At 41.0% G+C, this 11724-nt stretch overlaps 1 protein-coding gene across 1 annotated transcript; it reads right to left on the bottom strand.

Moving 5' to 3' along the window:
- Nucleotides 1-2883: 2883 nt before the first annotated feature.
- LOC104399050 (tRNA (guanine-N(7)-)-methyltransferase non-catalytic subunit WDR4-like) lies at nt 2884-11378 on the bottom strand (the record flags this gene model as incomplete). The annotated part of the gene is made up of 6 exons (XM_010021012.1): nt 2884-2982; nt 4254-4314; nt 7295-7407; nt 7994-8150; nt 10343-10489; nt 11316-11378. Coding segments are annotated over 6 exons (640 nt in total), but the record flags the coding sequence as incomplete, so codon positions are not given.
- Between the last annotated feature and the right edge of the window lie 346 nt (nt 11379-11724).

Raw genomic sequence — 11724 nt, 5'->3', positions numbered from 1 at the left:
AAGCAGCCCTGCGGAGAAAGACTTGGGGGTGCTGGCTGCTGAGGAACTGAACATGAGCCAGCTTCAGTGTGCGCTTGCAGCCCAGAAACCAACCGTATCCTGGGATGCATCGAAAGAAGCATGACCAGCAGGTCAAAGAAGGTGATCCTGTCCCTCTACTCTGCTCTCATGAGACCTCGCCTGGAGTATTGTGTACAGTTCTGGTGTCCTCAACATAAAAAGGACATGGAGCTGCTGGAGCAAGTCCAGAGGAGGGCCACGAGGATGATTAGAGGGCTGGAGCACCTCCCTTATGAAGACAGGCTGAGAAAGTTGGGGCTGTTCAGCCTGGAGAAGAGAAGACTGCATGGAGACCTCATAGCAGCCTTCCAGTATCTGAAGGGTGCCTATAAGGATGTTGGGGAGGGACTCTTCATTAGGGACTGTAGTGGTAGGACAAGGGGTAATGGCTTTAAACTTAAACAGGGGAATTGTAGATTAGATATAAGGAAGAAGTTCTTCACAGTGACGGTGGTGAGGCACTGGAACAGGTTGCCCAAGGAAGCTGTGAATGCTCCAACCCTGGTGGTGTTCAAGTCCAGGTTGGACAGAGCCTTGGACGACATAGTTTAGTGTGTGGTGTCCCTGCCCATGGCAGGGGGGTTGGAACTAGATGATCTTAAGGTCCTTTCCAACCCTAACTATTCTATGATTCTATAACTGTTCCAAGTACGTACGAATTCTAGAGGCCAACTGAGTCTTCTGCACCCCTCAAGCATCACGCAAATTTATTATCATCAGAGACAGATTTAGGAATGCTTGTAAGAGGGGGCAATAAGCAGAATTTTGTAGATTAAAGGAACAGACAAGCCTAAGGCTTTCATGACCACTGTTAGGAGAGACATATGGCAGTGGATAGAACTGCAAAACACTGCACGAATACAGTTTATTAACTGCTGTGTTCTATTTATTAACCCACAGTTGTGGCTTTTCCCCTTCTGTCATTGGTTACTCACACCAAGGTAAAGATGCTAAACAGAGACTCCTCAAACAGTCAAAGGGTACCCCAAATTTCTATTAAAGACTCCATCAGCATAAAGAGTATCCTATGGAAGGGACTTTATCAGGTGTTAAGAGACAAGGCAAGTATTACTAAACTACATTCAAAGTCTTCAAGAACATTCTTAGAGAGTTGGAGACTTTTAAAATCAGTTCCTGCTTGCAGCAATGAGTTTTTATCCTCTAACTTTGTTAGTTTATCCAATGCTACATTCGAGGTTTATTATATAGTTTAATACTATTTTTTATAAACTTGTAAACAACGGAGTTAGGATTCTGTGTGAAATCAAGCACTGTTAATTTACATGCAAGCTATCTTACTAAATGCTAAGGTAGTCCAAGCAACAAGTAGCATTTTTAAAATTAATATTAGGATTCCCCATTTCACAGCTAGTTGCTTACTAGTCCTTGATGATCCAATAAAGCTAGAAGACAAAGTATTTTAACATAAAACCATTCTTCCCTCCAACAGAAATGCCTTGCAACATTACTTCAGACATGGATTTGGTAGCTATCAAACAACATTGTTTCAGCAAAGCAGTCTCATTAGCTACTTTTGAACACAAAGATAAAACACTTTGGCTTTGCAACTCCCTGACCCACTTCTTTCCAGAAGGCTCTATGCGGTAATTTTGTGTGTTTGCCTCAGTCTTCATTCTCCCTTCCCCATTCAAATCCTGCTGCATCCAGAATGTAAGAGGATCCTAGCTAAATGGGCTTGTCTCCTAATTTGGAACACCCATTTCTCGCTTGTGAAAAACGAGAGCAGTAGCTACTTCAAAGATTTAAAGCACTAGACTCAAGCTGAACTGCTTTAAAGCACACCTGAGTCAGAGTCCTCTCATAAAAGACATGTGCTTTCAAACATACTTTCAAGTTCAGGAGCAGGTTAAATTGTCCATATAGTTACTACCTTGAGTTCCTGCTAACAGGCTTCAACTAAGATTTCCATTTTGAATGCTGTGACATAAGTAGCAGCTGCCTTTCTGGGCTTATGTACAGACAAAAGTTGCATGTTACCACTCTCCAACACAAAGAACAACTTACTGATGTCTTCTGCACAGAAAAAAAATGCCTGAATTGTCAGGCCTGTCCTTAGGGGCTTGGTCTGAGGGATAGGAATGAATGCTGTTTCACTGCTAATAGGGTTGTATGCCAATTCATGTGACAAAAAGGAAGAAAACCAGAGATCAAGTACTACCAGAACCACTGCTCACATTAGATTAGCATCCTAAATCACAGCAGCACCCCAAAGGCTGTATGACACCACTCATGTACAGGCTGCAAGCTAAGAAGAACTAAGAAGAGAGGGGTATTCAGTTTTCATATAGGACTCATTTTAATTTTGAACACTGCCCAAAGGAACAAGCCCAGTGCTTTTGTCTCCACAGGGCAGTACCATTACAGGTGAGTGGTTACAAATGTTACAAAACTTCTTTTTGCTCAGATAAATTGCAACTTTAACACTTGTATTTTTTTTTTTCCAACTGTGTAAATCTTTAGATCTTTCCAGTGTTACAAGACCTTCTCTGGCTAAGAGACAAAGGTACCTGTGGTTTTGGAAAAATTTTCAAGTGAAGCTTTGTCCAGTATGCAGAATATTTGGGAAGAATTACAAACAACTACTTTTGGTCACCGCTTGGCACTTAGAAACGCACACAAGACACAAGAATGGATTTCAGGGACCTTCTTCCTTTCCTGAAATCCCAGGTTACTAGGTTTCTAGGTCTCTCATAACTTCCAAACCCACCACCAAAGAGAGGCACTCCTAACAAAATGCAACAAACATATTTAGGAGTCACAAGAATCAGGAGGGCAGCAAAGCGCTAACAAACATGGGCATACCTGGTCAGTTTTGGCTGTCTCAGTCCCACAGATGCTACTTAGATGACAGCAGTACACTTCTTCACCACTTTTGTACTCCCAGAGTCTCAGAGTTGAGTCCTGGACAGATGGAAGGGGACACAAGCATATTACTAACATCACCTCAGGCAAAGAGAGGCTGCTTGCAGCCTTCAGCTACATCCTATTCCCCTGAGGAGCTTCCCACATTAAGACCTCAAATTGCAGATAAAGCATTTTAATTAACATAATTATCCCCCTCCATTCTAAATTATTCAATCATGCTAACTTTAATTCTCCTTTTGAAGTGGAAATTGTGTAGCTGGAGGAGTGCATTTTAAGTCTGTCTCAAAGAGCAAAGCAATACATGTGCTCAGCATTTTAATGGCAATTCTTTCAGGTTACCCTTCTCTGCCCCTACCCTTGTTATCACCCAAATTCTCATTTGATTTAATAATCTTCTGGAAAGAAGCTGAACACCTCTCTGGAAAAACAGTCCTCAAAGAGCATTTGCTAAGAATAAATACAGCCACACACAGCACTAATGCTAGAATTGCTTAGAGAATTAGAAGAATGAGAGACAAGAGACTTAAGAAAGCAGGAGCAGCAGCTGAAACCAAAAGCTAAGAATTACTACGATCTTCACATCTTTACACAAAACAGTTTGTTTCCTATGCAGTTTTGGTAGTCTGGAAAAATAAGGCACATTGTTTCCCTTCTTTTAGACCAACTCCATCTACTCACTGTGCAGGTCTGGCATGACAGCAAGATGCCATCAATTTAGGAGCTGGGAGGGGGAAAGGAGAAAATACTCATCCAAGCATAGTATAGCACTGCACTGCACCCTCTACACAACATGGATGTACTATAAGAACATATGGGCAAGAATATAATTCAGAACAAATCTCACAGAGGAAAACAAGTGGGAGGGTTTAAAGGGAACAACTTTCTCATTTGAAAAGCTCCAAAAAAATCTAAGCCCATTCATTCTCAAGACACTCACCATCACAGGTTGGTGTAATACCTATTTGCTTCGAAGTTGTTTAACAGTCCAATGATTAAAGTTTGTCTGTGCTTCTAAGCAAGAGTTAATGATGAAGAAACACTGAGGACTTTGTGATTTCTCCACTCGAAAGACCTTATGAAGCTAGCCTTGCTATAAACACAGTAAATGGCTCTTATATGATCTGCCAATAGAATGGTTGAACACTGAACAGAAAGCTAAGAAAGGGGGAGAAAGAGAGGTCATGCTATAAACCATGAGAGATTATTCCAAGTATCCCAAGGAACTTGGGGAAACACAAGAAAACAATGGTTTTAAAGTCTAAACTTTCATGAAAAATACTTTTTTTTTAAGAAATTGCCATACGTACCCCAGAAGCTGACAACAGCAGATCAGGACAGTTGGGTATTACAAATATTTTGCTTACAAACCTAAAGGGAAAGCAGTCAAAAGTTGAAATCTCTTGAATGACACTCTGGTCTTTAAATATACACAGTAAGTGAAAACATTGATTTCAAAGAGAACCTTATAATAAACAGATTCTCCACATCAAGCTAATGAGGAGGAAGAAAAAATGTGTCCACAGCACTTAATATAGTGTATATATACTACATGATCTATTGACTTGCTACTTAACAGAAAAAAAATATTTCCCCATCTGCACTCAAGGAATTCTACTGATTTCCTCCTGCCTGAGAACATTGCCATTTAGACCAAAAAATACCAATGGAGACATATTTACTCAGGTACCATGTTCTCAAGCCATGACGCAACATTAAAAACGTGAATCAACATAGTATAACAGGATACCAGGTTGGAAGGGACCTCAAGGATCCTCTGGTCCAACCTTTTTAGGCAAGCATGACGTAGATTAGATGTCTCAGCACCCTGTCCAGCCAAATCTTAAAAGTGTCCAGTGTTGGGGAATCCACCACTTCCCTGGGGAGATTATTCCAATGGCTGGTTGATGTCACTGTGAAAAATTTTCCTCTTGTGCCTAGTTGGAATCTCCCTTGGAGTAACTTGTGCCCATTACCCCTCCCCTTTTCCACGTGACTCCTTGTAAAAAGGGAGTCTCCATCTTCTTTGTAGCCACCCTTTAAGTACATGGTGATAAGGTCTCCCCTGAGCCTTCTTTTCTCAAGGCTGAGTAAACCCAGTTCTCTCAGCCTTTCCTCATACGGAGGCTTCCCAGTCCTTTAATCATCTTCGTGGCCCTTCTCCGCAGCCTGTCCACACCTTTTTTGTAGAGTGGGGACCAAAACTGGACACAGTATTCCAGATGCAGACTGACAAATGTGAAGTGGGATAACAACAACTTTATCTCTGCTGGTGATGCTCTTGTTGATGTAACCCAGCATCCTGTTGGCTTTTAAAACGCAATGATGACGACCCAGCTTTCAGAGTACCACATTTCTCTCATTACAGTTGGAGATCATTCAAAAGCAATCTTTACAAAACTTTAAAACAAGCATGTGGCAATTTACCACCAGTGTTTACATTCACCCAGAAACCTCGGTTTTGAGAAGTACACAATACTGTTGTGTCTACCATGACTTGTCTTTGACAAGTAATGCAGACCTGAACTTCGGGAGTTCATTATTATCTTAATGCTAAAGAACTTAAAACACAGTGACCTGAGCAGAACATTTTCTGAGTGGAACAGTCTTGCTTTTGAAAACAGGCAAAGTTTTCAGGCAATAAAATAAAAGAGAAAGATTTAAAAAAAAAAAAAAAAAATAGAAGGAAGAGATGTGGTCACTTTCATGACAAAGCAGTAATGGCAGGTGCTCGCAGGCACAATAGATCCAGCAAGAATCATCATGCACTGCACAGAAAGAAGAAAATCCATGAGCATGAAATAAGACAACATTATAGCTGCTTTATGTAATGCTTTGTTTAATCATTCCTAACTTCAATATTGAATTGTTATGTATATTACAATCAGTTCAAGTGCCTTTCCACTCTGCAGCCTTAACTCTTTGGCAGACACAACAGTCCCCTTTAAAAGTCTCTTTACAAGTGTCTTTCTGATCAACAAGTTCTATTTATTAGAAAGTAAAACTGTACACAGTGGGGGAAACATAAGACATGGCTCTGTAAAGAAGCTATCAAAACTGACCTGATCGAAGACTACTTAGATCTTTAACACAAGTAGTCTCTTGCTTTTATACTATACCAGTTCTGCAGGTCAGACTACAAAATGATCTTACCAAAACCACACTGACACTCTAAATTAATCTGTGTCCTAAATGCTTTATTAAAACACCTTAGTGGGCAAGTTTAGATAGGTTGCTAAAGCTATCCCAAGTTCCCCAGTCACACTGGCTTTCTTTCACTCCTGTTTCTGATACAGACAGTGGACTGCACCATGTCGCATCATCTTATGGAAGAATGAGCCTAGAAGGGTGCTTTTATCCCCGGGTAACTCAGCATCCCCACAAGCAGAATTAGGTGCGTTCTCCACCCTGTGCAGGGTCACACCTAATGAGAAGGGCCTTCACTTGAGGATGGAGAAGAAACGAAAGATCATCCTTCCCACTTTATCCAGAGTGAACCATGCATTTTATTAGACTTGGTAACACAGCAGCACATATTTCTACAGGGATGTCCCTATGATCCACCTACCACAAATGGTTCTACATGTCTTTGCGTTCTTGCCCATAGCAATAGAACCAATCTCAAGAAAAATACCACATTAAGAAGCATGATTCCTTGAATCTCCTTTATGTGACCATTCTGCAGCCCCTAGCTCACTGCACTCTCATGTCCAGGCAGAAAGAGTGCTCTATCTTTCCTACTGATACAGCTGTGGTTTTATTATATCACCACAGAACCTCCAAGTCTGACCTCTGCATTGAGATGCTGTTAGATTACTGTCTGTTCAAACCACAAATACTTACTAAGACTTCCCTTCCTAAGACTGAAAGTAGGCTTCATCCTGAACTAATGACCTCCAGGCTCTGGAGTCTCTTATAGCTAGCAGGCCGAGGAAGATAATCTGCCCATCTGCTCTGCTCTGCTGAGACTCCCATCCAGCTGTACAGTCCTTAATACAAGGCATAGACCTGTTGAAGCAGATTCAGACTAGATACAAGGAAGACATCTTTTATAATGAAGGTGGTGAAACACTGGCACAGGTTGCCCAGAGAGGTGGTAGATGCCCCGTCCCTGGAAACATTCAAGGCCAGGCTGAATGTGGTTCTGAGCAACCTGATCTAGCTGGAGATGTCCCTGCTCATTGCAGGAGGGTTGGTTGATGACTTTAAAGGTTCTTTCCAACCCTAAACCATTCTACGAGTCTACCTCAGATCTAGCTATTGCTTAATATGATCTGAGGAGACAGTAATTTCATCCTCTGAGGAACAGTGAAGAGCTGCACACAGTAACTTTTGCACACAACGAACTTACTCTCTGTGTCCCAGACAGAAGGATACAATATAATACGGAGCCTTTGCCAAGCTGACTCTGATCTTCTCATCTCTGTCTGCAGTTAGGATGTATCGGTCATCAGGACTCAGCGCCTGTTGGTGAAGAGAGAGATTTAGTGCCCAGTAGTTCAATGCTCATTTTAATATAATTCTTCCTAACCAGAAGACATAAGCAGTAAACTATCTGTTTCTTCTGACTCTGAGTGGCAGGTGCAAACATTAACCCATGCTTTTCTACCGACAATGGAAATATAAATCTTATGACAGCGACTTTCTCATTTACTAAGACAAGTGACACTGACTACCCCGCCTAGTGAAAGACACTGAGCTGCAACAGTACAGGTGGAAGTTCCACCACATCTCTAAAAAGAAACAAACTTACCGCACTGAAGAGCAAAACCAACATGACAGACTGGGTGAATTCCCATATACATCCATTACCAAGTCTTCAGTGACTGCAACATGAAGACTTTTTGAACGCTCACGCTCCAAGAATACATAACCCTTTGGTAAGCTTGTTTCTTTACCAAACTCTGCAGACACAAACTTGGCACCAAGAAATCCAAACCACATACTTCACTTATATAAAAAGTAACTCCCAAATCTGGGACAAGAGCAACAATGAAAGATTTTTAGGAATGCAGGTTTGTACACTAACTACACAGAGGCACATACTTACAACATCCAGTAGCAGAGACAAGTGACCTAGCTCAAGTTTTCCATCTGCCTGGGGTTCTGTTATTGAGTAAGAATAGACATCACCAGACTTGTCCGCAACCAGAATCTTATCCTCTGCAGCTGTAATAATCAGGGAAGTACATCTCCTGGTCACGCACCTGAAAGAAAAACAGCACGGTTTGAACAGCTCTGAGTGGCACCTACAGCAAGTCTGGATTCAGACCCAGCTAAACAGAGCAAGAGACATAAACTTCTCGAATGCACCATTCTTGAAATGGCAGCAGTAAGAATAATGATAAGGGAAGGTACGAGCCAAAACAGCCCTTTTAAGACCTATTAAATGGCTAAACTATGTAATAGCAAACAGCAGGGGGGTGGGAGTTAAAAAAAGGAGAGACCATTAAAACTGCATGCCTGCACTTTGCTTAGGTACTTTCTCAACTGAGCATTTTGCCTAGGCAGCCTGCCAGTACTCTACAGAAAGCTGACAGACTTTCTTGCACTCTCCACAATAAAAATAAAAGTTAAACACATGGAAAATAGAAGACAATATCGTTCTCCTAGTAAGTCCTTTGCAGCAAGACATCTAGAAACTGTGCTGAAACTACTACTCCAGTTGACAATTTTTACTATAAAGGGAAGCCCTTCTTTATGAGCCTCACAGACTCTTCCTTCTTGCATCTAGAGTCAGAGAGACACAGCCTCAGGATACCTTGTCCAGGCAAAGCCCTAAGCTTGAACGCTGACTTCCCCTCGTCACCTGCCAGTATCTTAAAGTTCCAGTTGTCAGTGTAGCAGAAAACAGTTTTCTTATAACTCTTCAGATAAATATAAGGACCATACATGTCAGACAAGCAGTTTCAAAAAAGGTTTCATCACTTACTGTGGAGAATGCTTCTGCAACTTAACAGCTATTGTTAGTACTGTTATTTTTTGCTTTCTGTAACACCTCTTTTCCAAACCTTTCTATGTCCTATATGTTAACACAGGATGGTGGACGCCAGGGATCATAGGGAATGGACATTTTTATTCACCTACTGTGAAATTCAGTGACCGCCTGGAGGCAACAGAACAATATACTGTACTTCCGGTAGGAAGACAGAATTGTAATACTTTTTAGTGACTGCTTATAAAGGAACAAAGAGAAAAAGTATAGGACAAGAATGCCTACTAACACATCACAGGCTCAGGCAACACAGTTTCAAAACAGGTTACTTTGCCAACAAGAAAAAGACTTGCACCAAGTTCACTCTACGGCCTTTGATATTAAGCACAAAGATTCAAAAGTTCCTCATCTGAAACAAGCCGACTACAAAAGCACTACATGAAACCTCTTATACAGCTTACCACAGAATACTAATGCAAGCTACATAGCTCAACTTTGGCATTCATTTTTTCATGCAGTGACTCTTTTGCCTGTATTCCCAGTTTCCTAACAGGAGGTAGTGACATTCCCAAATGCAAAAAAAATGCAGCTGTGGTTGATCTCAGCAGAAAACTGAAACATCAAACAATTATCCAACCGCGTATTACGGGAAGGACATAACACAGCAGAGCAGCGGGGAAGACAGAAAACAGAATGAACAGAAATTTGCCCTTTCTGGTTTTCTCAGTGATTATTTACTCACTGTAACAGTGGTTAACCCACCAAAGGTCCATCATATACCTACCACACACAGAGCCAAGCTGACAAAGACTCCATTTTCTTTTGCAATTGGGGTCTCACATTTGTTAGAGACCACCAGAAAGAGACATCACATGCTGAGGCACTTTCTCAGGAAGTCCTTCATGATCCTCTTTACGGATAACTGTCACAAGCAGCAGCAGAAAAGTTGAAACTGAAGGACCTCTAGTGGACAGCTACAGACTGTCTTCAAAGAAGACTGAAGGACAACAATTGCCAGCATCTCTAAAGATGTGCTTTTAAGAGATTTCTCAAACTCCCCATAACATCTTCTCCTCCAAACCAACAGAAATGGACAGTGCACTCGTTAAACTTGCCACTATCGCTCTTACAGGTCCACCCTAATGTTCACGAGGCACAGGTAAAGTTTCAGGTCTTAAAGATGCAAATACTGTCTTTTGGAATAAGAAAAGACATTATCCTTTCTTCGGCCAATGATAGAAACATATGCACTCCTGTTCTTGGCATGGGGCATAGCATGTGTCACTTCTTGACAAGTATCTTTGAATTTCCAGGAACATTACATTTGTTTGAGCAAGTACAAGGTAAAAAAAAGGTAGCTTAGTGACAACAAATGGCAACATCCCAAGTACCACTATTTTATAACTCGAAATTAACCAGCCATAACTCCATAACAAAGTGACATGCAACACCCTACTTCCTTACCTGATGCTAACACATTCCCAGGAAGGCTTCGTACGGAACAGAATCAGACGTTTATTGTCATCTGTTAAGGCAAAATAATCTCCTGATGGGGAGAAAGCAAAAGCTAGGATGTCATCACTTCCTTTATCTGTCTGTTTTCCATCTTGCCTAATAGAGAGAAGAGAAACCACAGTTCACAACCTGAGAGTTACCAAAATCCTTAAAAGAAGGTTGCTGTCACAACACCAAGAAGGAGCAGAAAGAATAAAGTACAGCTCTAAAAGTTTTATTTGTGGTTAAAATGTTGGGCCAACTTGAACAGTAATGCAAAGACAAAAGCCAAAAAAAGGGAAACTGATATAAAGACTAAGTCTGTATTGTTATCTGCTAAAAACCAAACAAACACCGCACAAAAAAACCAAACAATGAAACAAAAGCAACACTAGGGTTTGTGCTAGCAGATCTTGATACAAATTTCAGGGAAATTAGTGAAATTGGATACAGGTAAAACAATGTCCAGTGGTTGAATTTAAACCAAGAAAGAGACTTTTTCCAAGTTTTGAAATCTCATGACTTACAGAACAGACCTGAAGGATGAGTTATGTAACTGGTTTGTGGGTTTTTTTCTGACTTAGATGGTCTAATAAGAAATGCAGCATTTTTCCATAGCTGTCTTGATTGAGAAGAGTCATACAGAATCATGGATTAAACTACTGATGTTTCTCTAAACAAGAAAAGGAGGTAGCCACTCCTCTGGGATGGAAAAGAAACAAAACAATAACATGTATATCCACCAGGGTTAGCAAAAACACCATCACCTGATAGAGGAGTCATCCTGTGAATTTCTTTTATCATCTTATAATTTCATCATTTTAGTATTTTTACCATTGTTTTTATCATCTTTCTTATATTATTATTTCATCACAATCACATAATCTCAGGAGAAGAGGCACCCTCTAGGAAAACAGCAGATTACCTAAGCAGATTTTCTCACCCTTGATTTCCCAAGGTGGGCTTCTCCGCATTGATGCAATCGAACACAAAGAGACCATCATCACTGCAAACAAAAAACCAACAGACTAGAACCACTGGAACTAGAACACCCATGTGCTTAACTGTGAACAGCATCAACTCCTTTTGTAACATGCTATTATTACTCTCCTATTTCTGTAACATGCAGAGGTACCACCTCCGCCAAATGGGCTCCCAATGAGCTACAGAAGCAGAAGTTTAAAACCTTGGATTGCACATGCATACCAAAAAGAGAAATTCTCAACCGTGGCAAAGTAACCATGTATTCTGCATCTAGGAGAGGTTTAGACTGGGTATTAGGAGAAATTTCTTCACAGAGAGGATGCTCAGGCATTGGAACAGGCTGACCAGGAAAGTGGTGGAATCACCAT

Source organism: Nestor notabilis, unplaced genomic scaffold (assembly GCF_000696875.1).
Source record: "Nestor notabilis isolate BGI_N333 unplaced genomic scaffold, ASM69687v1 scaffold16138, whole genome shotgun sequence".
Lineage (NCBI taxonomy): Eukaryota > Metazoa > Chordata > Aves > Psittaciformes > Psittacidae > Nestor > Nestor notabilis.
This window is presented reverse-complemented; position numbering and strand designations above follow the sequence as displayed.